At 48.9% G+C, this 19,992-nt stretch overlaps 8 protein-coding genes across 8 annotated transcripts; 3 read left to right on the plus strand and 5 right to left on the minus strand.

Annotated features, from left to right (window-relative positions):
- Positions 1–36: 36 nt before the first annotated feature.
- On the minus strand, positions 37–1,594 carry K460DRAFT_379110 (acid phosphatase; the record flags this gene model as incomplete). Its single annotated transcript, XM_040935142.1, has 2 exons — positions 37–1,351; positions 1,410–1,594. 2 exons carry the CDS (start codon positions 1,592–1,594, stop codon positions 37–39), a joined length of 1,500 nt encoding a protein of 499 aa, XP_040786661.1.
- Positions 1,595–4,553: 2,959 nt separating this feature from the next.
- K460DRAFT_379111 (amino acid transporter) lies at positions 4,554–6,249 on the plus strand (the record flags this gene model as incomplete). The annotated part of the gene is made up of 3 exons (XM_040935143.1): positions 4,554–4,834; positions 4,885–5,996; positions 6,047–6,249. The coding sequence occupies 3 exons, from the start codon at positions 4,554–4,556 to the stop codon at positions 6,247–6,249; spliced, it is 1,596 nt and encodes a 531-aa protein (XP_040786662.1).
- A 306-nt stretch (positions 6,250–6,555) lies between these two features.
- Positions 6,556–8,331, plus strand: K460DRAFT_357731 (uncharacterized protein; the record flags this gene model as incomplete). Its single annotated transcript, XM_040932053.1, has 1 exon — positions 6,556–8,331. The coding sequence occupies one exon, from the start codon at positions 6,556–6,558 to the stop codon at positions 8,329–8,331; it is 1,776 nt and encodes a 591-aa protein (XP_040786663.1).
- A 776-nt stretch (positions 8,332–9,107) lies between these two features.
- K460DRAFT_419059 (uncharacterized protein) lies at positions 9,108–10,023 on the plus strand. Its single transcript, XM_040937979.1, has 2 exons — positions 9,108–9,149; positions 9,203–10,023. Exon 2 carries the CDS (start codon positions 9,245–9,247, stop codon positions 9,872–9,874), a length of 630 nt encoding a protein of 209 aa, XP_040786664.1. The 5' UTR covers positions 9,108–9,149; positions 9,203–9,244; the 3' UTR covers positions 9,875–10,023.
- Positions 10,024–10,161: 138 nt separating this feature from the next.
- K460DRAFT_157641 (uncharacterized protein) lies at positions 10,162–11,792 on the minus strand. The gene is made up of 2 exons (XM_040926861.1): positions 11,673–11,792; positions 10,162–11,517 (listed from the first exon to the last, which is right to left on the minus strand). Exon 2 carries the CDS (start codon positions 11,488–11,490, stop codon positions 10,297–10,299), a length of 1,194 nt encoding a protein of 397 aa, XP_040786665.1. The 5' UTR covers positions 11,491–11,517; positions 11,673–11,792; the 3' UTR covers positions 10,162–10,296.
- A 93-nt stretch (positions 11,793–11,885) lies between these two features.
- K460DRAFT_419061 (uncharacterized protein) lies at positions 11,886–14,789 on the minus strand (the record flags this gene model as incomplete). The annotated part of the gene is made up of 4 exons (XM_040937980.1): positions 11,886–12,336; positions 12,384–12,653; positions 12,702–12,806; positions 12,879–14,789. 4 exons carry the CDS (start codon positions 14,787–14,789, stop codon positions 12,289–12,291), a joined length of 2,334 nt encoding a protein of 777 aa, XP_040786666.1. The 3' UTR covers positions 11,886–12,288.
- Positions 14,790–14,971: 182 nt separating this feature from the next.
- K460DRAFT_343080 (FMN-linked oxidoreductase) lies at positions 14,972–17,418 on the minus strand. Its single transcript, XM_040931213.1, has 2 exons — positions 17,084–17,418; positions 14,972–17,014 (listed from the first exon to the last, which is right to left on the minus strand). Exons 1-2 carry the CDS (start codon positions 17,222–17,224, stop codon positions 15,446–15,448), a joined length of 1,710 nt encoding a protein of 569 aa, XP_040786667.1. The 5' UTR covers positions 17,225–17,418; the 3' UTR covers positions 14,972–15,445.
- Positions 17,419–18,344: 926 nt separating this feature from the next.
- K460DRAFT_157706 (uncharacterized protein) lies at positions 18,345–19,801 on the minus strand. The gene is made up of 2 exons (XM_040926862.1): positions 19,212–19,801; positions 18,345–18,771 (listed from the first exon to the last, which is right to left on the minus strand). The coding sequence occupies exons 1-2, from the start codon at positions 19,644–19,646 to the stop codon at positions 18,400–18,402; spliced, it is 807 nt and encodes a 268-aa protein (XP_040786668.1). The 5' UTR covers positions 19,647–19,801; the 3' UTR covers positions 18,345–18,399.
- Between the last annotated feature and the right edge of the window lie 191 nt (positions 19,802–19,992).

Genomic DNA, 19,992 nt, shown 5'->3' on the forward strand with positions numbered 1-19,992 from the left:
GGATATTCTAGAATACGCATGATGCGATGGCGTTTTCTACGTATAACACCTATCCCAAAGCCCACCGCTTCTCGGGAAGCTCTGGCTCTTTACAAACTCGCTTAATTTACATCTACCATACTTGTCTGCGCCGCAAAAGTCCAAAGCTTGAACACGATCATTTACAATGACGCGGACGAACTCCTCCTCGTCGCGCTTGCACTGTAGCTTCTCGACGTACACTCTCGCCGCAAAAGGCACCGTCCAGGCTGCGGAGTAGCCGTGGGTCTGCTTAGTATCTTGGATAGTCGTATTGGACAGTAATTGAGTGTTGTTGTACAATCCAAGGGCAGCCAGGACCCCACTCATGTCGTTGTCATGGCTGAAGTCCGCATAGACCTTGCGATCAAGAGGGAACGTCGCCGGGTCGGAGTCGAGCGTCTGATTCGTGGTAGTATGGTCATCGACCGGCTTCTCGGTCAGCCGTGCTAGCAGCTCGTTTACATATCCCACTCCCTGCGTGGCACCAAGCGGGTTGCCCATGCCGTAACCGTAGAACTTGCCCAGGGTCTGGAGGTAGTCATACCTATGCCACTCCTTCTCAGTGAACAGAAGGCAGAAGTCTGACATCTTGGCGGTCGGATGCGCAAGGGTGTCGAAGGGACACATGTCCATCAAGTATACTATGGACGTGGCGCTAAGGTTGGTGCCCAGCGCCGAGTTGACGCGGTCCTGGATCGCTGGAACAAAGTGTGTGGCCCATACCTGCTGCGCTCTGTCACCGAGGTCATGACTAGGTCCGCTTTCAAATGCAGGGCAAATGTCGTGCGAGAGCGTGTTATTCCAGGCTGGGCCTTCGGGAATGATCACGTCGATCTTTTCAGGCTCTTTCTTCAGCGACAGCGCGACGCCCTCAAGCCACTTTTCACCCGACTCGACTACGCGGTCCTGTCCTCCAGCGCGCACAAATGGCACGTTCTTCTTGACCAACTTCTCATATCGGCGGTAAAAGTGGGCGCCTGAATTGATCATCTCTTGCCTCCCAGCATCCGTCAACTTATCCGCGCCCAATGTGTATTTGTAGTCCTTCAAGAACTTGAAATTGTCTGGATAGGCTGTGCTGGTATTCTGAATTTCGGCGATCAACAGGGCGTAGGCTATGGATTTGCCAAAGGTCGGGTCGCGGCCGCCATGCCGGGAGAGGACGTTCGCAAAGGTGACCTCACATCCTTTCGGGGGCGCGACATCGATGTCGGAAGGAACAGAGTACCAGAGCGAGTACTGGCCCCAGAACTGTGTGGTTTCCGGGCTGCAGCGGTAGCCATGGTCGATGGTGTCGCAAGTCTCGTTGCGCGACAGGGCGGCCACAAGGCTGGATGGAGTCAGTTGTAGATCGAAAGAGACACTGGTGGTGCTAAGCGAAAGCGCACCTGATGAGGCCATATATCCCGAGGAGACTCCCCATGACCTGCATTGCAAGAGTAGTCCGACTCGTTCTTGATGGCCAATGCTGTCTGGATTTGATGGGCGAAAGCGGCTCCTTTTCGCTCAGCGGGAGGTATGTGTAGTCCTGCGAGCGACTGCCCCGTATCCTATTCCAAGCGCGCGCCATCATATTGCCTCTATATGTGGTGTCCTGTAATAAGGTGGCAACTTGCAAATTGGGCAGGTGGAATAGTGGACTTCAACCGGGGACCTGGCAGGGCTTCATGTCGCGCACGTGCCGGTGGTGCAGTCGAGGGACGTAAAGATTTCTGTATACACACAGGGCCGAGGATGAAACAAGTAGGCGCTGAGAGTGTTGACTGCGCGCGAGATGGGAGCAGTACAACGAGCTGTGAACGTTGGTAGCCATCACGGTGTGCGTCGTCGATGAGGCCTACTAAGGTAGGACAGCCAATAAACTGCGGCAGCTAATAAACCACTTTAACTAAAGTCACCTATTTGCAAAAATAAAGCTATAAAGCTACTTATAAAAGTTAGTATTATAAAATTTTATAAAATATTAGTAAATAAAAACTTATAATTAATTTATATTATTTAAATTTTTTTAAAAAATTAATTTGGCAGTTGCGCGCAGTAGTTTTAAATAAAAGCTGCAATAGCTATAATATATTTAAACTACTATTTTTAGTATTTATAATATAATAATGCTTTACTACATTTAAATTTGCAAAATATAAAATTATTTATTTATATTTATTTACTTTATTATAAAGTTTTTATAAAATTATAGCTTTTTTTTTTTATTACTTTTATGCGCGCGTAGTAGCTTGTTTTTAAACTATTATTATATATTTTTTTATAATATACTTTTTAATAAGCAATTATACTATTTTTATTTTTTTTATAATTTTTTTTTTATATAATATTGCTGTTGCTTTTAGTTTTTTTATTTTTTTTTTTTAAAATTATTTAGTTTTATTTTTATATTATTTTATTATATTGCGCGTATAAGCTTCTTAAATAGTTTTTAAATTTTAAAATATTATAGTATTATAAAACTTTTTATACTATTAAAAATTTAAAAATTTATTTTTACTTTTATACTTTTTTTTAATTAAAAGCGCATTGCAAAAACCTTTATTTTTATAGTAAAAAAATTTATTTTATACTTAAAAAAAATATAGTATAAAGCTTAATTATTTAGCTTTAACTTTTGCTTTATTTTTTATAATAATTTTAAATAAATTATAAAGCTAGTTCTAAATATTTTTTTTATTATTTTTTTTATTTATTAATTTTTAATCTTCTTATTGTAATTATATTTTAAATTATTGCAGTATAATATTTAAGTTAATATTAAGTAGCTTAATACTTATAGCTTTAAATACTTTTTATATATTTATAAAAGTAAATATAGTATTATAAGTAGCCTAAAATAATAAAAAAAAATTACTTTTATTTATAAAAATAAAACTTTAGCTGCAATAAAAGTAGTATAAAAACTTAATTAAATAAATAATTAAAAAAAGTAAAAAAAGCACTATATTTAAAAGTTATAAACTATAAGTTAAATAAAAAAAAAATATTATTAAAAAAAATTTATTAGTATTGTAAAAGTTTATAAAATTAATAATAAAGTAGCTGCTATAGCTATTAAAAATAAAAATTTTATAACTTGCTTATGCTTTGCTTTTTATATGCTAATTAAAAATTTATTTAAGCTAGGCTAAACTAATATTATTATTAGACTATTTAAAAAAATTTATTATAAAAAAAATTTAGTATTTTTTAGCTTTTATATTGTGTAATTAAGTATTATAAAATTTTTTTTTTTTTTTAAAAATTATATTTAGATTTACTACGCTTTTATTTGCATAAATATATACTAAAATTATTATTTATTTTTAATTACTATTTTACAAAGCTACTATAATTTATTTTTATTTTTAAAATTGCTTTAAAAAAACTTATTTAAAGCATAAAGTAATATTAATAAAAAAAAAATTTATTTATATTATAAATATAGCGCGCGTTAATATTATATTTTTAAATTTTTAAATAAAAAAAATTAAAGTATAATTTATAATTATGCTTAGTATTAGTAAAAAGCTGTTTACAATTAATTTTAGTAGTATATTTAAAAATAAAAGTATTATAATATTTTTTAAAAAATTATAAAATTTATTTATTAGAAACTTTTTATTTTAATAATTTAAAGGCGAAATTTTTTATTATAGCTTTTATAAGTAAAAGCTTATAATTAAATAATCCTTGTATATACTACACAAATTTTAATTTTTATTATAAATTAAAATACATGCATTATTAAATTTTTTTTATATTTAATTATATTTTCTTTTAGTACTAATGCGCTAAAGTAATTTAATTAATACTAAATATTTTTGCAGCTGCGCAGTATAAAAATTATTTTTTTAAATTTTATAAATTAATTACTATAATTGCATTTAAAATTAAATTATTAATAATTAATATATTATAATTTAAAAATAACGTATTAAATTTATTTTAATATTAAGGTAGTTTATCGGCTGCCGCAGTTTATCGGCTGTCCCACCTCAGTAACAGGATGACGCAGGATGCCGAGGCTGCCAAGCACACGTCAAATAGAATGGTCAAACTTCATCTTTCTCTTGTCATACCCAGCATTGCGTGGATCGTCTCCTATCCATCCATCTATCCGTCGATACTTTGTGACTTATCTGCTCAGAGACGCCCTTGACGCGCACCTCAGAGCCGGCCCGAAGATGAGTGCGAACGCTACCGATTTCGGACAATGTTGAGGGGCCATGTCACCACCGCCCCGCCAGCAACCGATAGGGGAATTGATTGGACATATCCCCCATGTTCCCATCTTGAACACCCCGTGTTTAGGAACAAGGAGGCTTATCTGTGGAGTTGTGTGTGGCAGCCAACCGGCGAGGGAGGTTGGTGTTAAGCTTTGTCAAGCTTTGAGTCGCTGGCTAGACATGCCTATCATGGAAACGACGTAATGATGGCTTCAATGGCGGAATCGTCTCCGCGTCTCCTCTATAAACTCGTAGAGCCGCTTTCATGCTTTCCAATCTCACCCATACTGCCCGTCGACCTTGTCGGCTGTTACTATTACCATGAAGCCTGCCGAGCCGGGACGAATCGATGATGAAGCCCAACTCGAAGCCTTGGGTCACAAGGGCGAACTCAAGCGCAACTTCAGTCTTCTGTCCATGCTGGGGTTGGCATTCGCTATCCTCAACTCGTGGACAGCGCTTTCGTCATCGCTCAGTGTTGCGTTGCCCAGCGGTGGCTCGACAAGCGTGATTTGGGGCTTACTCACGGCTGGCATCTGTAACTTGGCGTTGGCTGCATCGCTCGCCGAGTTTCTATCAGCATACCCTACCGCTGGCGGACAGTGCGTACATTTCGGTCCTTTGCGAGATACGAGACTAACGAGATATGCAGATATCACTGGGTGGCTGTCATAACTCCTAAGAGATGGGTGCCTCTCGCCTCCTGGATCACTGGCTGGATTAACGTCTCTGGTTGGATTGCCTTGACAACTTCGGGTGGCCTGCTCGCTTCCCAACTCATCTCCGGTCTGATCGCCTTGTTTCATCCGGACTTTGCCCTTCGACCATACCAGGTGTACTTGATCTACGTTGCCTGGACGCTTATTGCCTTCTTTGTCAACGCTTTTCTGAACAGACTGCTGCCGTACATCAACAAAACGGCATTTATCTGGAGCATTGGCGGCTTTGCTATCATTTGCATCACCGTGTTAGCTTGCGCCTCGCCAAATTACGCTTCGGCAGAATTTGTGTTTACCAACTTCATCAACGAGACAGGCTGGCCTGATGGTATTGCCTGGCTCTTGGGATTGCTGCAGGGTGGCTTCGGGCTGACAGGTTTTGATGCTGTCGCGCATATGATTGAGGAGATCCCCAATGCTTCCGTTGAAGGCCCGAAGATTATGATCTACTGTGTCGCCATCGGGACCTGTACTGGCTTTATCTTTTTAATGGTCCTGCTCTTCGTTTCCGGTGGCAATACCGAGGCCATCATCTCTTCATCCACTGGTCCTCTTTTGCAGATCATGCACAACGCGACTAGCAGCCGCGCGGGAGCCACCTGTCTGCTCATGTTTCCACTTGTTTGCATCCTGTTCGCAGAGATCGCCATCATGACCACCAGCTCCCGCATGACCTACGCATTCGCTCGAGATGGCGGCCTTCCAGCCTCAAGAGTCTTCGCAAAGGTACACCCGCGCCTTGGTCAGCCGCTGAATGCTCTGATGCTGTCCGCTGGCCTGACTATCCTATTCGGATTGATCCTGATAGGCTCAAGCAGCGCGTTCAATGCTCTCATCGCCGCGTCAGTTGTTGCCTTGGGTGTGAGTTACGCCATCCCTGTCGCTATTAACGTCTGCCGGGGAAGAAAGATGCTGCCACCGAGGGCTTTTGCTTTACCTACTCCTCTCGGCTGGGCTGCTAATCTGCTTGGTATTGCGTACACAATTGTTACTACCGTGCTCTTCTTGTTTCCACCGGAGCGCCTAGTCACCACTTCGAGCATGAGTATGACATTCATACACCTCGTACAGAGTCACCGGCTAACAGGCACACAGACTACTGCGTTGTTGCATTCGGCATCATCTTGTTCATCAGCACCATACAATGGATCGTGGACGGCCGGAAGAACTTTACTGGACCCAGAACAGACATGGGAATAGAAGTGCTCGAAGCGATGAAAAGTCAAGAGCAGAGCGGCGCCGAGCCTAGACATCCCAAGGTCGCCGGCAAAGAATTTGGTAACAGTGAAGTAATTTAGAGGCCAAATACTCAATATGTCGTCACAATGTCCTCTGACCCATATAAACCTCGCTTCGATCGCTCCTTGTCCCGACTATTAATCGCGAATGGAAGTGGGCACGGGTTCCGTTGAATGATCACGTGCGCACGTCGCAATCCCACCTTTCACTCACTTTCCCTCAAATCGGCACCGCGCGGTGATGTCGCCAAGAGCCCTCCTTTGCACGTGGTAAACTTGCCCTTCGAATCACTTACTTTTGCATTGTCCGCCACCCAACTGCGCATCACACCCACCTCCCCTCGTGGCATCCTGAGACTGCGCATCATGTTCAACCCTTTCCGCCTTCTCAAAGGCCTTTGGACCACACCTACATCCGAGACGAGCCCAAGCCTTGCGGCTACATTGGAGGCGTCTTCCGCTACACAGAGCCCGACTGCCCAAGAAGCTTCCCGCCTTACAAATGCTACGCCGGTGTCTACGACCTTCGTCAACTACCCGGCTATCCGCAAGCTGAAGACCCAACCGGCAACCACGAGTGTTTTCTCTAAACCTACCTTCTCTTCTCACACTATACAATCATCACCAAATCCAATATTCGGTACGGCAGCCCTAGGTGGCGTTGCGCCGCACATCCAGCATCCTCCTTCCGCGCACACAGACGACATTGAGATGCCAGATGCAGACCCAGAATGTCTTCTGAAGGCACCGCCCGAGGAGAGCGACAATTCGTCCCCCTCCACCGACAGCCTAGATGGATCCGATACCCGCCGTGCTACATCTGAAGATGACAACACCGACAAGGTACCGGATGACACTTCTACAGGTACACCTGCTGAGGGCGACAATCGTCCTAAGCTACAGCCAAAGCGCCAGCAAGACCGTCATCACAAGCAGACAGCACCGAAGCTCAAGCGCGATTTTGCCGCCGAGATTGTCTATGAAGTTGGCAGTGAGGACAATCCCCTTCCTAAAGGCTATCTGGGGACATTCCGGGGCACACGTTGGTTCTCACCCGACTACAATGCTTGCCTTGAATGCGGGCAAGCTGGTGAGCATCGACTTGTATGTGGTCATTGGATCAAAAGTGCCGCGCCATGTGGTCTAAATTGCAAGACTGAGAAGCTCGACGAAGCGCCCTTCGTCTGTCCAACCTGCCGCGACATCGTCCAGGATATTCTAAGCAACAAACTCACGGGCACCGAAATAACCAAGTTGAACGGGCTCAAAGTGAAGGACAACTCGTTGTTGATGGGCTATTGTGTGGAGTATGTCACAAAGCGCGTGCCTGAGCTCAAGGCAAATATCACTGAGACGGTTTTCAGCCTTCTACGAAATGATTATGGGCGTATCTGTGAGGCCTCGGATGGTCCAGTACCTGCGAAGGTGCCATCATTTGAGCAGACGATCCGTGATATGCAGGAAGAGCAAGAGCGCAAAGAGCGGGAGCAGTTGGCAAAGGAGAATCCACTTAACAAGCATGATAAGCGCAGATGCGTCTCTGATGACGACCCAAACGTCCAGAACGCGACACAGGCCCCAGGCAGCACGCAAGTTCAAGACGACACCCCGGAAGCTGCACAAAACAGCTCCACATCTTCTAATGGCAACAAGAAGCCCAAGAAGAAGCTCGAAACCCATCGCGAGCCCATATCCTCTCAGACCTGCGGTTCGAAGCGTCCTTCTTCTTCCCCCGATGCCGATACAGGCAGTCCTGTGTCGGCCAACAAGACCAACAAGAAACTCAAGGAGAAGCTCGAAACCGTCCGCGAGCCGATTACTCCACAGACCCGGGGCACAAAGCGCCATTCACTGACATCTACCTACGTAGCCCCTCCCTACTTTACCAAGAAGATCGCTTTGAATACGCCGCCCACGTTTGGAGATGCATCATTCATGGTACCGCACCCCAGCGTAGTGGGTCCGTTGATTAGGAAGCGCGACTCGGCCGTCCACATTGAGACCGGCATCGAGACGGAGGTTAGGAAGCGCCGCCATAGTGCTATAATCCTAAATGGCAAGGACGCGGAACCATCGTTCAATATCTGGAAGCCCCGCGCAGGATTGGAGGAGCCGATTTGGGCTGGAGAAGAGGAACTCTGAATGAGAAGATAAAGCAACGTGGAGAATAGGAGACGGCCCAAATCGAGCAATGTGTTAAGAGATACAAGGGGTGATCATTTAAGAATGAGTTGTATACAACGAAGTGGTTGTGTAATGCTATACTCGAATGTGCAATCTAGAACCCATACTTATGTTCTAGATAGGTTACAATATGTCAGTAGCTCAAGCAAATGACGTTTTAGTTATGACTTTCCACAGTATGCCCGAGATGCACATGACAGAATTACAATCCGTCAGTCAGCAAGGTTCCTGGGTACGCTCGGCTCCGAGTGCTCTCTGCTGACACCCACGAATCTAGTCGCCAACATACACGCCTTGCATAGGTCCGCACCATGCACAGAACTCCAGTTCCCCAGAGTAGCCAACCAGGTCTCTCGCCAATCGCTCGTGATGGAAATGATGCAGACACTACCGCTTTCCAGAAAACATCCCACCGTTTCATACTCATGGCTCATGTCTAGTCGCGAACAATCTCGGTAGACAGGAGTAGTTTAATACATGAATGAAGTCCGAGGTGCGCCTGGTGCGGCGCTGATGTGAGGTTGTGTCTTATTGGCCCAGGACGTTAAGCGAGGGTGTAATGGTGTGCGTCGGGGTCTTACAACAGCCAGACCGCTAGTCATGTACATCAGGTGTTCGTTGCATGGAATTATTTTATCGCGCATCAACGGTGAGTATAGAAAGATGGGTAACTCATCGCCCATTGTGAACTGCGAAAGGTCGATCCTTTATCGCAACTCAGCGTGGGTGGAAAGGGGCGCGCAATCATCTTGTCACGTATTTGATAGGAAAGATAGGTATTGCTAAGTCCTTTTCCTATTCCTGGATATCGATTTTCTAACTACGAAAGTCACTATACATAGATTAGCTAAAAGACGTCCATCCACCCACCATGGCGCGCCTCCGCGTCTGGCTACGTGACCATGTGCTCAACTTCCTGCGCGACCCGCACCCGGAGAAACGCAGCAGTTTCCGAAGAAGCATCATGATCTCAGCACCAGTCCCGCTAGGCTCACTAGCAATTGATCTAACCTCGGACCCACTCCCAACAACCTCTCCATCAGTCCAAGACGGGACAGACCCACACTCACCCCGTCAATCAAGGCCCATGGGCGCAGACCACATCAACCCACAATCTATTCCAACAACCATCATGGAGCACGAGCAGCCACTCGACCTACCTCCGACTTACCTCCCAGAAATCTCAGAAGTCTCCGAAGAACCGGAAGCCATACAACACGCAGAATCCCCCGCGCGCCGGCCAACGAGGAACTTCAGCCGTCGGTTTTCAAGCCGCTTTAGTGCTTTCTCTGGGCATTCGGTTAGCTCGTACGGATCATCCAACGAGGCAAGGAGAATGAGCCAGATGAGTGCGGCTAGTAGTACAATGAGCAAGCCAGATGCGCTTGGAGACGAATGGGTGGGAAATAAACTGAGTCGGAGGTGGAGTGATAGGATGGGTGGGGCGTTGGAAATGTATGGGATGCATACTAGGAACTTCACTCCGTTGGCGATTGCTTGAGTTTGGGTTGGTGTGGGCGTGGCAATCTTTTGGGGGGTTATGCGTGAGGGTTGGGTTTTCTTAAGATTAGTGAATAGCTTTACTTGCGCAATTGGAGAATCCCACAGAGATCCCTCTTTAGTTTTGTTTCAATATACTTATTATGAGCTACAGGACTGTTTACCAATGGACCAATTTCTATGTCTTTGAAACATGGCCATGTCAAAGATGTTGACGTATCAAGGTCCACTTTTCAGAGAAGCAGATTGTAGTATCATTCAATATATACCAGACACTGACTGCTCTAGCCTTGGTCATCTGCCATACTATGGAACTGTATATTGTACTAAGCCGCGCATGCTCGCGACTCTTCCGCCACATAGATCGAAGGTATCGCCAGCGGTATATTAGACCATTTGCAAAACCCTCTCAGTCGAAGCTGACTAGTGAGCACCTCCAGTGTACGGCACCATACCCTCAAACATGCCCACACAGTCATTCAACGCACTCTCATCTGCCAGCAACTCCTTCTTCAGCACGCCCTCCATAAAGCACTTGACCGCATGGTTACCCCACGGCCCGCTACCTCCCAGCCCCTTGCCCTGCACGTGCTTCATCCCACCCTCGTTATGTGCCAATTCGACAATAATGGGCAAGTCTGAAAAGTCGAAGATGTCGGAATTTTGCAGATCGAACTCGGTCGCCGGGCCGGTGAGATGGGACCAAGTAGTAGGCCAGTGGATGTCGTCCTGGCGACGGAAGTTGGCGCGGCCAAAGAAAAAGATGGGTGCTGCGCGGGTTGATGTGTTGAGCAGAGGAGGCGTGCCGGAGAGGTTGATTGAAAAGCGAACGCGCTTATCTGAGAAGCTCAAGCTTGTAGCGACTGTGCCACCCAGGCCATGGCCGACGATGCTGTACGAGGAAGTGTCGAGGGGAGAGCTGAAGCCCAGGAAAGGGAATTGCTGCTTCAGCAGGGAGACGGAACCAAGTTGCGAGAGGGCGAACTTGATGTCTTGGGTACGCATATCAAGGACCTGGGTGACTGTCCCGTTCCACGGATTGATGGGTGAGAGGTTTGAGAGTGCGACGTTCCCGCGGTTGTAGACCGTCGCCAAGGAGCGTTTGCGAGAGTACGGGAACTGGACGATCGAGGCGTCGCCAGGGTGGTCGATGAGCACGACTACGGCGCCATTGGCGCTCATGTAGCGGGCTAGATTGGCGTAGAGAAACCTACTAGTGTCGACATGTGGTTCGAGGATGACGACGGGGTACTTGGACGCGTCGATGTCCATGGTCGCGCCACAGCAGCTCATGTATTCCATCTGCTCAAAGACGCCCTCGGTTGCGTTTAGCAAGAACTGCTGGTCCGCGACTTGAGCGGTCTGGGGTGGCATGTATGAGTTCTGGCACGCATATGAGCAGTACGTCCTATTGACTGGCATGAACAGGCTGAGCATGATCTTCCGGTCTTCGGTCGGCATGTACGGGTCCTTGTGTGCAGTGTCGGTAAGTGAGAATTGAGCGACTGCGACCTCGAATCCATGGGTCTTCGTGTCTGGAGGTGGTATCAAGATGGCGCGGCTGCTCTGAAACAGAGCAAGCAGCACGACCAGTGCGATAGACATTGCCGAAATCATGGTGAGGAGGACAATCGGGATACGTCCCTTGGTGTCGTCAATTAGTAAATTGATGTTGTTGTTGGTGAGTTGCAGGTGCGGAGGTAAGTTGAGGCAGCTGTGTGATCGGAAACTTGCGATCCAGCAAAGTTGAGGAACAAAGGATGAAGCTGAAATATAAGGAAAGGTGATTCCAGACTTGCCTACAAAAACCCGATAGCTCGTTTCACCGTCACGATCCTCTCACCAACCCACGTGCCGTCTAAAAGCGGAACCCTGGGAGCTCGTGACCAAGTACCTAGCGGCGTTTGCTACAATTTCACACAAACCCGGCGTCCAGATGGGTACTTAAGGTCTCCAGCCCTTGCCCCAAAGTGGGTATCTCTAGTTACAACCGAAAGTGGTACGAGATTAAGCGAGGTTACAGATTGGGTTTTTTTTGTAAAGGGTTACCCCTAAATCTACGAACAAAGAAACTTGCTTACTGCATATCTTCACTCTTCTACTCGAAAGAGCAGACTTCGACCGGAAGCTTATGCACTGAAAGTTGCAGCGTGCCGTATTCTCAGTATCCCATATCACCGATTTCTATACCACTCTTGATCCAGACAACTTCCCACATCTTACACTATCCATTATCTTCATTCAACCTCATCCGAAGCCAAGTTTCGTAAACGTCGAAGAAGGTTCCAAAACATCCAGCATGCGGACTCTGACCGCTAGCTTCCTTCTCACTTTCCATCTTCGTCTCCTAAAACTCGCTCGCAGCTCCTGGTCGTTCTATCCCTAGATTGGACAGGCTAGCTGGTGTAGCTTCGTCTACGCCCTGGTCAGCCCTCGCAAAACCGCCTCCAAGTTCTTGATCTTCTGGTTGATGTTAGCAAGGCCTAGGGTCCGGTCGATGTTGACAGTACTTCTAGTCGCGCTCCCCGATGCTCCAGTCCAAGGAATTTCTGAAGGATACTGGCAGAGGGATGTTGTCTGCGGTGAGTGACTGGGAAGTGACTGGGAGTATGGTCGAGTCCAACACCTTGATCCATCCTCGTGGAGAGGTCAGGTAAAGTTTCGAGAGCGTCAGGTTGCCTCGCCCACTCGCGCACGCGATCCTCGTCGCGCGATTGCTTCGCTTCCAAATTCCGCAGCTTCCTTGCGTTCACGTTGTTTCCAAACACATCGTAGTTCGACTAGGCCTTTCTTAGCGAAGCTATCCGCCTTTGCGTAGTCTTCCGAACCTGGCCAATCCAAGACTCGAGCATCTTGGCATGCACGACTTCTTTGGCCTTGGGGGAGAGCTTCGTATCATCGTTGTTGGGCGCTGCCGTGGGCGGTGGTCTGGCCTGATCAGCGAGTGGTGCCGCAGGTGATGGATCTATATACTTCTCCCACACTCTCACCTATCCATCCTATACATCCTGTACACCCTGTACACCCTCATTCTCAAGAAGACTGAGCAGAGTACCGCCGACCCAGCGCTCGTTCGGAGACTCAAACTGTTCCGAAGTCTTGTGCTCAGGCACAGCCAGACTACGGAAAAGTTGCTGCTCACCTTCTTGTGCTTCAGCTTCATTCCCCTGCGCAGGGGTTTCCGCCACTTGGGATGTGATCTTTTGCCAAAGGCTTGCTTGTTCCAGCTCAAGCTTAGCCTCTACTTTGGCGAGGAAGTCGCATGTGCTTCCTGTCTTCGCGTCTGCGATGCTCTGTTTAAGGTCTGCAATCTGCAACACTCGCACATCATATCTTCGGCGTGTCTCCAAGAGGAGCGGGTCGATCGTCACGTTTCCGGGTGTTGCTGATGCTGGTTGGACGACTTCCATATGAGGCTCATCCGCCGCGGGCTCCTTCTGTGTCTGGCCTGGTTTGGAACTCGAAGACTCGCGAGTTTCACCGCCGAACGACCCGGGTCCGCTGTCGTCATGACTGCCGTGACTGTGAGTTGGTGCTGTTTCTACATGTCGTGGGGACGGTGTAGCTTGATTTTGCAAGACAGGTTGCTGCAGTGAGTCATCTGGCTGGTGTTGGGTGTCGTCTTCTTCGGAACATGGTGTCCGCCGAAGCTCCGGCATGTGCTGTGCCATCCTCGAGCAGTATGACTGGTCCCTTCTCTGCTCAGTCTGCATGAGGTCCAGATCGCGTATCATCTGAAGTTTTCGCTCGCTAATCTTTGCAATCTCAAGCCTCAGATCAGCTATTTTCTCGCCCCGCTGCCTGATATGGAGCTCTAGGGCCGCCACTTGCTGATCGAGAGAGCTTCCTTCAAGTGGTGCGTATGTAGGAACATCATCGCTCAGGTCAGATACCTCTGATGCTGTAACTTCCCCGAAATGCTCATCGAGCTCACTGTCCTCATATAAGCGCCGATTCTGAGTCTTTCTCCGCTCCTCCAATCTGGTAGGGACGTCATAGAAATTTCGATTGGCCCGCCACAACCACTCATCAGCCCAATCTGATCCAAGCTCTTGCCACGTCGTGGGAACATCGGCGTGCGTCATCACTCTAATCTCCTCCTTGGTGGTAGCATATGAAGCAACTTGCTGTTTGACCCCTAGGGTGGCTGCTTCATCGGCCATGGCGTTTCCATCGCTTCCTGAGTGACCTTTCACCCAGACGAGCTGGACCCGAATGCCTTGGGCACTTAACCATTCCGCTCGCTCGTACACGGCTTGTAGCGCCATTCTCTCCTTCAACATTGGACCCAGCGTTTCGCACGTCCTATTTCTCAGGCCCTGCAAAATGCACAAAGCATCCGAGAAGATCCTAACCAGCTCGATCCTTGTGCCGCGTTCGACCTCCTTCTTTGCCTTACCCAAACCCGCAGCAATGGCGAAAACCTCCGCGTCTCCGCTGTCTCCAGTGTCTCTTCCAAGTCTATAACTGGCAGTGTACGTGTGTTGGTTGTCCTGCCAGACAACGCCTGCGGCTAGGATTCCCTTTCGAAGAGAACCGTCGACCCAATATACAGCGGCCCGACCCTCTTTCCAAGCTTCTTTGATATCGGATAAGCGAAACGCGTCCGCTTTCCGTGCATCGTCAGCGTCTGGGAGGATTATTTGGCCGGCGAAGGTGCAATCGTCAGGTATGGTTGAAATGAATAGCCTGCGTCTCCTACTCCTCGCCTCACTGTGTAACGTCTGCCATTCCGCGCGGGTGATATGAACTAATTTGAATTGTCCGTGCTTGCGGGTGCGGATTTGAATGCGGATTTTGGGTATAGTCGGCGGCAGTTGAACCTTGAAGTCGTCTTCGTGTAGTAGATGGGCGCGTTCTAGATAGCTTTTAAGACCTGGTCGGACCTTGGCAGTCCTATTTTTCGCCCGTGTCATGTTGTCTCTCTTGTCTGGCGTAATATAAATGGCTTTCTTTGGTCAAGATTGAACGTATTGTCGGTAAACAAAGTGTGCGTGGAGGACGGAGAGCTCATTGCGCGTGGCCACGTGTTGTGCGCTTGGCAGCAAACGACGAGTGCCTAGTCACAGCAACGCCCAATGCAGCAGATACCTAGTTAGGGGCGAGATGCTAGATTGAACTGAGCGTTGTTCTAGTGGAGTTAACCAGTCGAGTGTTTGTTGACCAGTCCCTTGCGAGAGGGACGTGAGAATAATAAAAAAGTTGTAAAGCTCGGAGAGCTCTCTGCAGATGAGGGAAGTGAGCAGTGAGAGAACGCAGAAAGCACGACTGACAACAGCTGCCTCACCAGGTCCAGAAATGTAGTAGTAAAATGGAATCACTAAAAACCGAGGAAAAGAACGACTTGAAAAAGACGAGAAGTAAGTGATGTGAGAGTGAGAGCAACACAAGCAAGAAGAAAAGGACCACCTACACAAGACTGTAAAATCACTACGTCTCCAGAGAGAATACGAGTGCACGCGCACACGGTTAGTATCCTCAGACCTACTCGTTGCACTTGATTCATCATTGGGTATATCTCTTCTCTTCTCTCCTCTTGCACAAGCTCACCCTCCTCCCAACCCACAAGCCTTTATCCACAAACCAAGCCCTCCTTAGGCTCCTCCACAACCTCTCCATTCCCTAAACCCTCCTTCTCCACCCTCCCACCAGGCTCAAGGCCCACAGCCTCGACCTCTCCATCATCCTTTTGCACAGCTTGTTCAGCTTCCTGTTCCAGCTTCTTCTTCTCCTTCTTACTGACCGTCATGCTTCCTTTCTCAATGGCTTCTTTCGGTAGCGGTCGTACGTAGGCCTGGCAGACCCAATAAGGGCGTTTACATCGGGCGACGGTGGCGAGGGAGGACTCGTAAGGGTCTAGTTCTTCTACTGCTGCTTCATTCTCTTCGGTGGTGGTGGGCTTGGGCTCAGAGGTGGTGCTGTTTGTAGTGTTGGCGTGCTCATGCTCGTACTTTGAGATACCCTCCTTGACAGCTTTTTCCGTAAGCGTGAGCACGTTTTCGAACGCATCAATATCACCCGTTCTTGATCGCGCAAGAGCGTCACGGACATTGTGGTGTTCGGCGACGAGTGGTCGTAGGAGGTGGAAGAGATGTGCTTGCATAGCCGTCAGGTTCGGATTCGAGGTCTTTTCTTTCTTCTTCTCAGACTTTGACATCTGCTTCCTCTTCTTCCTTGGTGGGCCGTCCTCCCCTTCTTCCTCTTCCGCTCCGTGCTCTTGCGCTGGTGGCTCTTCGGGATCTCCTGGCATCCATAGCGGTCTTCTTTCTGGTGGTTCCTGGCCCAGTGCATATTTGTGTATAATGTCCAGGTAACGCCTCATCACAGCGTCCATTCTGTACCCGCCCTTCCCGTCTCGTCCGCGCCAGTACTCTCGTCCTTCTTGGCCTGGTAGAGGTGGCTCGGCGAATATGGTTGGATCGTAAAGATTTCCCTCTGCGCTCATGACGCCATCAGCACCTGTTGCTTCTAGACATGCCGCAATATCGTCATGCTGTAGAATATTTCCATTCGCGAAGATAACCGTCTCCTTGGGCAAACTCTCTCTCAGGTGGCGAATCATTGTCCAGTCCGCCAAACCAGTATTGTGACCCTTTTGTTCTCTCCGCCGGCCATGTACGGTGATGATGCTCGCGCCGGCGTCCAGAAGTGTTTTCGCGTATTGCAGTGTCTTTTCCCGCGTCTCGAGAACTCGCATTTTCGCCGTAACGGGGACGTCTAATTCGTCGTGCAGTTTCCGAATCATGCTCGCAATCAAATCCGGTTGCTCTTGCAAGAAGGCGCCGTATTTGCCCCTCTTCGCGATTCCCTGCGGACAGCCCAAGTTCAGGTCCACTGCATCGCAGAAGGGCGCAACATGCCTTGCCGCATTCAGTAGGTCGTTCGGGTCGTTCGAGCAGAACTGCACTGTGAGCGGTCTGTCGAACGAGGGATTTCCATCGAGATGTCTTTCCTCCTCTTGCAATTGTGACATGTGGTACTCGTCCACGGGTGACGGAATTGTGGATTTGAGAGGTTGGAAGTGTGTATCGCGGTAGTTGCTTTTCTCACTGAACATCTTCGAGTGAAACATTGGCGTGTATGCTAGTAGGGCGTTCTGCTGGGTTGGTGGGAGGAAGGAACGTGACAGCATCCGCCATGCCTAGGAGAGCCATGATGTTAGCCAATCAACCTAGATGGGTAGAGGAAAGGAGGGGTTGAGGAGACGTACGAACTCTGACTGTTCGACCATGGGCGCCAATACAAGCTTCGGGCTGCCGATGCTCTCGTAGAAAGCGCGCCCATGCAGTTTCCTCCGTTTCCCATTCTCTTGTGGTACCCCATTACCATTCTGTACTACGGCCGGGGCCATCTTTGCGTGTGCCCCGAGACTTGTCTCAGTCGCTATGACTGCAAAATATCGCCTCAACGATCGCAAAGTCCTCGTGGGGGCAGTTGCGCCCCCGACAGCCTGCAACAGGAGGGAGCGTATGGCGTCGAAGACGTTAATTCATATGCAAACGGCAGGGATCTGGCAAAGGCAATCGGAGGTCGGCTGTTTTCATAAGTCTGGTTATGTCTTGAATAGCCTCATCGCCTTCGAAAAAACGACATTCAGGTCCACAGCTGTAGCCAATCGGAGAACGCCAGCGCTCCGAACATGGTTCAAACTCCACAGTTGTGTTACACCATCATCGATTCCTGCCAGACATGATCTACTTATATGTATATTGCTCTTTTCTTCTCCTTCCTTTTTACTCTCATATACTAGCTGCTCCGTCTTCGCCCCAGGTGGTCCCGTGTTCCAATATATCAACATGGGTAGTACTCAACATGGCCTAGGTGCAAGGGGCATGTACGACATCGCATTGTCCAAATCACTTTGACTCAACAGTTATCACGCCATCAGGGTACTTACAGACGTCACAGTCACAAAGAGGCAATGAGTTTGGTTTTGCAAGTTGAACTGATTTACATTTCAGTAATCACGACGCCCATTACCCGACCGATCCGGCCGCAACACCAATCTATACGCCATGCGAGCCATAGCTCTAAAAGACACAGCAAACGCTAGTAAGCAGCACCTGCCAAATAAAGCCAGACAGCCACCGAAATCACAAAGCATAAAACTCCGACTGTCATGCTTCACCTCGATTCACGTCACTTCGTCCCCGATCCTCGACCGATACCGTCTAGAAGTGGCAATGGAATCGACAATCATTGTTGGATATCTCATCGGCCGTAGCACAGTTGGCATCCGCGATGGGAGGCTACTGCTGTCTATGGATGCCATGAAGCGGCGGAATGAAACGCTGAATCGCATTGAAGGTGGAATGCCACCCATGCGTGAATGCAGGACGCCGATGCTATGCAGGTATGCAGATGCTTCAAAGCAAAATCAATATGTAAAAGGTGGAGAGCCCGGCAGGTCGAGATAGTAGCCGTCCGGATATCATCAAAAGGAGGAAATAAGTGGCAGACAGGTAGGTCTGTCGAATGTTGGAGACGTGCAGGCAGCAGTCGATGCCTGATACACGGAAAGCGTGCTCAGAAGGTGCTCCAATTCCAAGCGCCTTGGAAGCTCTGCGCCAGACTACCCACTCGCTGGTTTTCCGGACGCTTCGCGGGCATTGCGGGTACAGGCGCCTCGATCGCGGCGACGCTGCTACCAGAGCTCTCGCTGTTGGTGCGGCTCGATCGTAGATGCTCCCATTCACGGAATGAACTGTGGCAGCGATCGCAAGCACGGTGCCACAAGCCGTCGGGATGGAATCGTGCTAGCTCGTCGAGCCGAACCTGGTTCGCCGAATGCTGCCAGCAGAAAATGCCACCGCACTTTCTACAGTGATGGCGACGCTGGAAGAAGCCAAATGGTTCCTGGCAAGAGGATGCCGAGCATATCGCAGTGGAGGTATCCGCCTAAATAGAGTCGTCAGTACGATTGGTCAAGAACGGCTGACGATGCGAGAGTTGAAATGAGGCCGAGGTGAAGACTGCGAACGTCGACCCTGCATCGGGTAAGGCTCCTAGTGTGGGGTACACCAAAGCATGTATGTGACCAGATATGAATTGCCGAACATGGAAGAGGAAAAACATCAAAAGCCGACGAACGCGGTTCCGCAATATGGTCGATGTGCAGCGATGTTGATCCTTCGAGTTCCGCATTGCATCTCAACATGTTGAGATGGCGGGCGCGGCGAGGCGCTCAGCATCGGCAACCACGCAGACGGAGATGCCCAGACCCATGCAACGCTAGCGGGATCCACTCCGAAAGTACGTAACAGCGTACCGCGCCAATAGTAGAGGGCACGCGACTAGGGAAGGAAGATGGAGCAAATAAGAAAATGGAAACAACATACCTGCCAGTGGTTGCGCGTAATGGGACCAGTAACTGGAGAGAGTGGGACGTCGTTGTAGAGGCTCTGCATGTCTTCATTGCCGATTTGAGAGACGGGTGTTGCGCTGCCGTCATTCGCGACTTGACGGCAGGCACCGTTGGTAATCCAGCCGTTGTTTGGAGAGCCAACGCCCGAGTCTATTCTCGGTGGTGATTTGCCGCCTGGCTTCTCCGTCCTCCGCAGCGCTGCGGGTATACCGATGGCGGTTCTAGGCTGGTAGATGCCCTGATGGCGGCCGAGGGGCAGTTGTGTAGTCCGCGGCGAGGTGGGCGAGACATTTATGTTTGTGTTGGAGGTCGAGCCGGTGGGGGAATACTGCGCCGACTTGCGGTAGGCGTGGTGTTGATACGCTGGGGGTTGCGGAATAGCGGTTGCGGTGGAGAAGGTCGTGGCCATGTTGGCGGTTGAGGTCGAGGTCGAGGTCGAGGTGAGGAGGTAGAGTGGAGGGGGACGACGAGTTTCTGGCGAGGGGTTTACAGTATCTCCAAGGTGGCTGATAAGGGCGAGGCAGGCGGTGAAGGTGCAGCGGTGGTCGGAGATAGTCGAGGAATGTACCTATCGCAGCAGGCGAGCGGGCGAGCGAGCGCAGCGCAGCGACGACAATGCTGGCAGGCAATCAAGATTGGTGCAGTAGTGCAACCGAGGGCGCTGGCTGACAGGCCTGAAGAGGACGCGTGCGGCTCTGTGTTGGAGTTGAGGTTGGGTGTCAATTGGTAGCTGACACACGGACGGGCGATAAGAG

This window comes from Cucurbitaria berberidis (assembly GCF_010015615.1).
Source record: "Cucurbitaria berberidis CBS 394.84 unplaced genomic scaffold K460scaffold_4, whole genome shotgun sequence".
Lineage (NCBI taxonomy): Eukaryota > Fungi > Ascomycota > Dothideomycetes > Pleosporales > Cucurbitariaceae > Cucurbitaria > Cucurbitaria berberidis.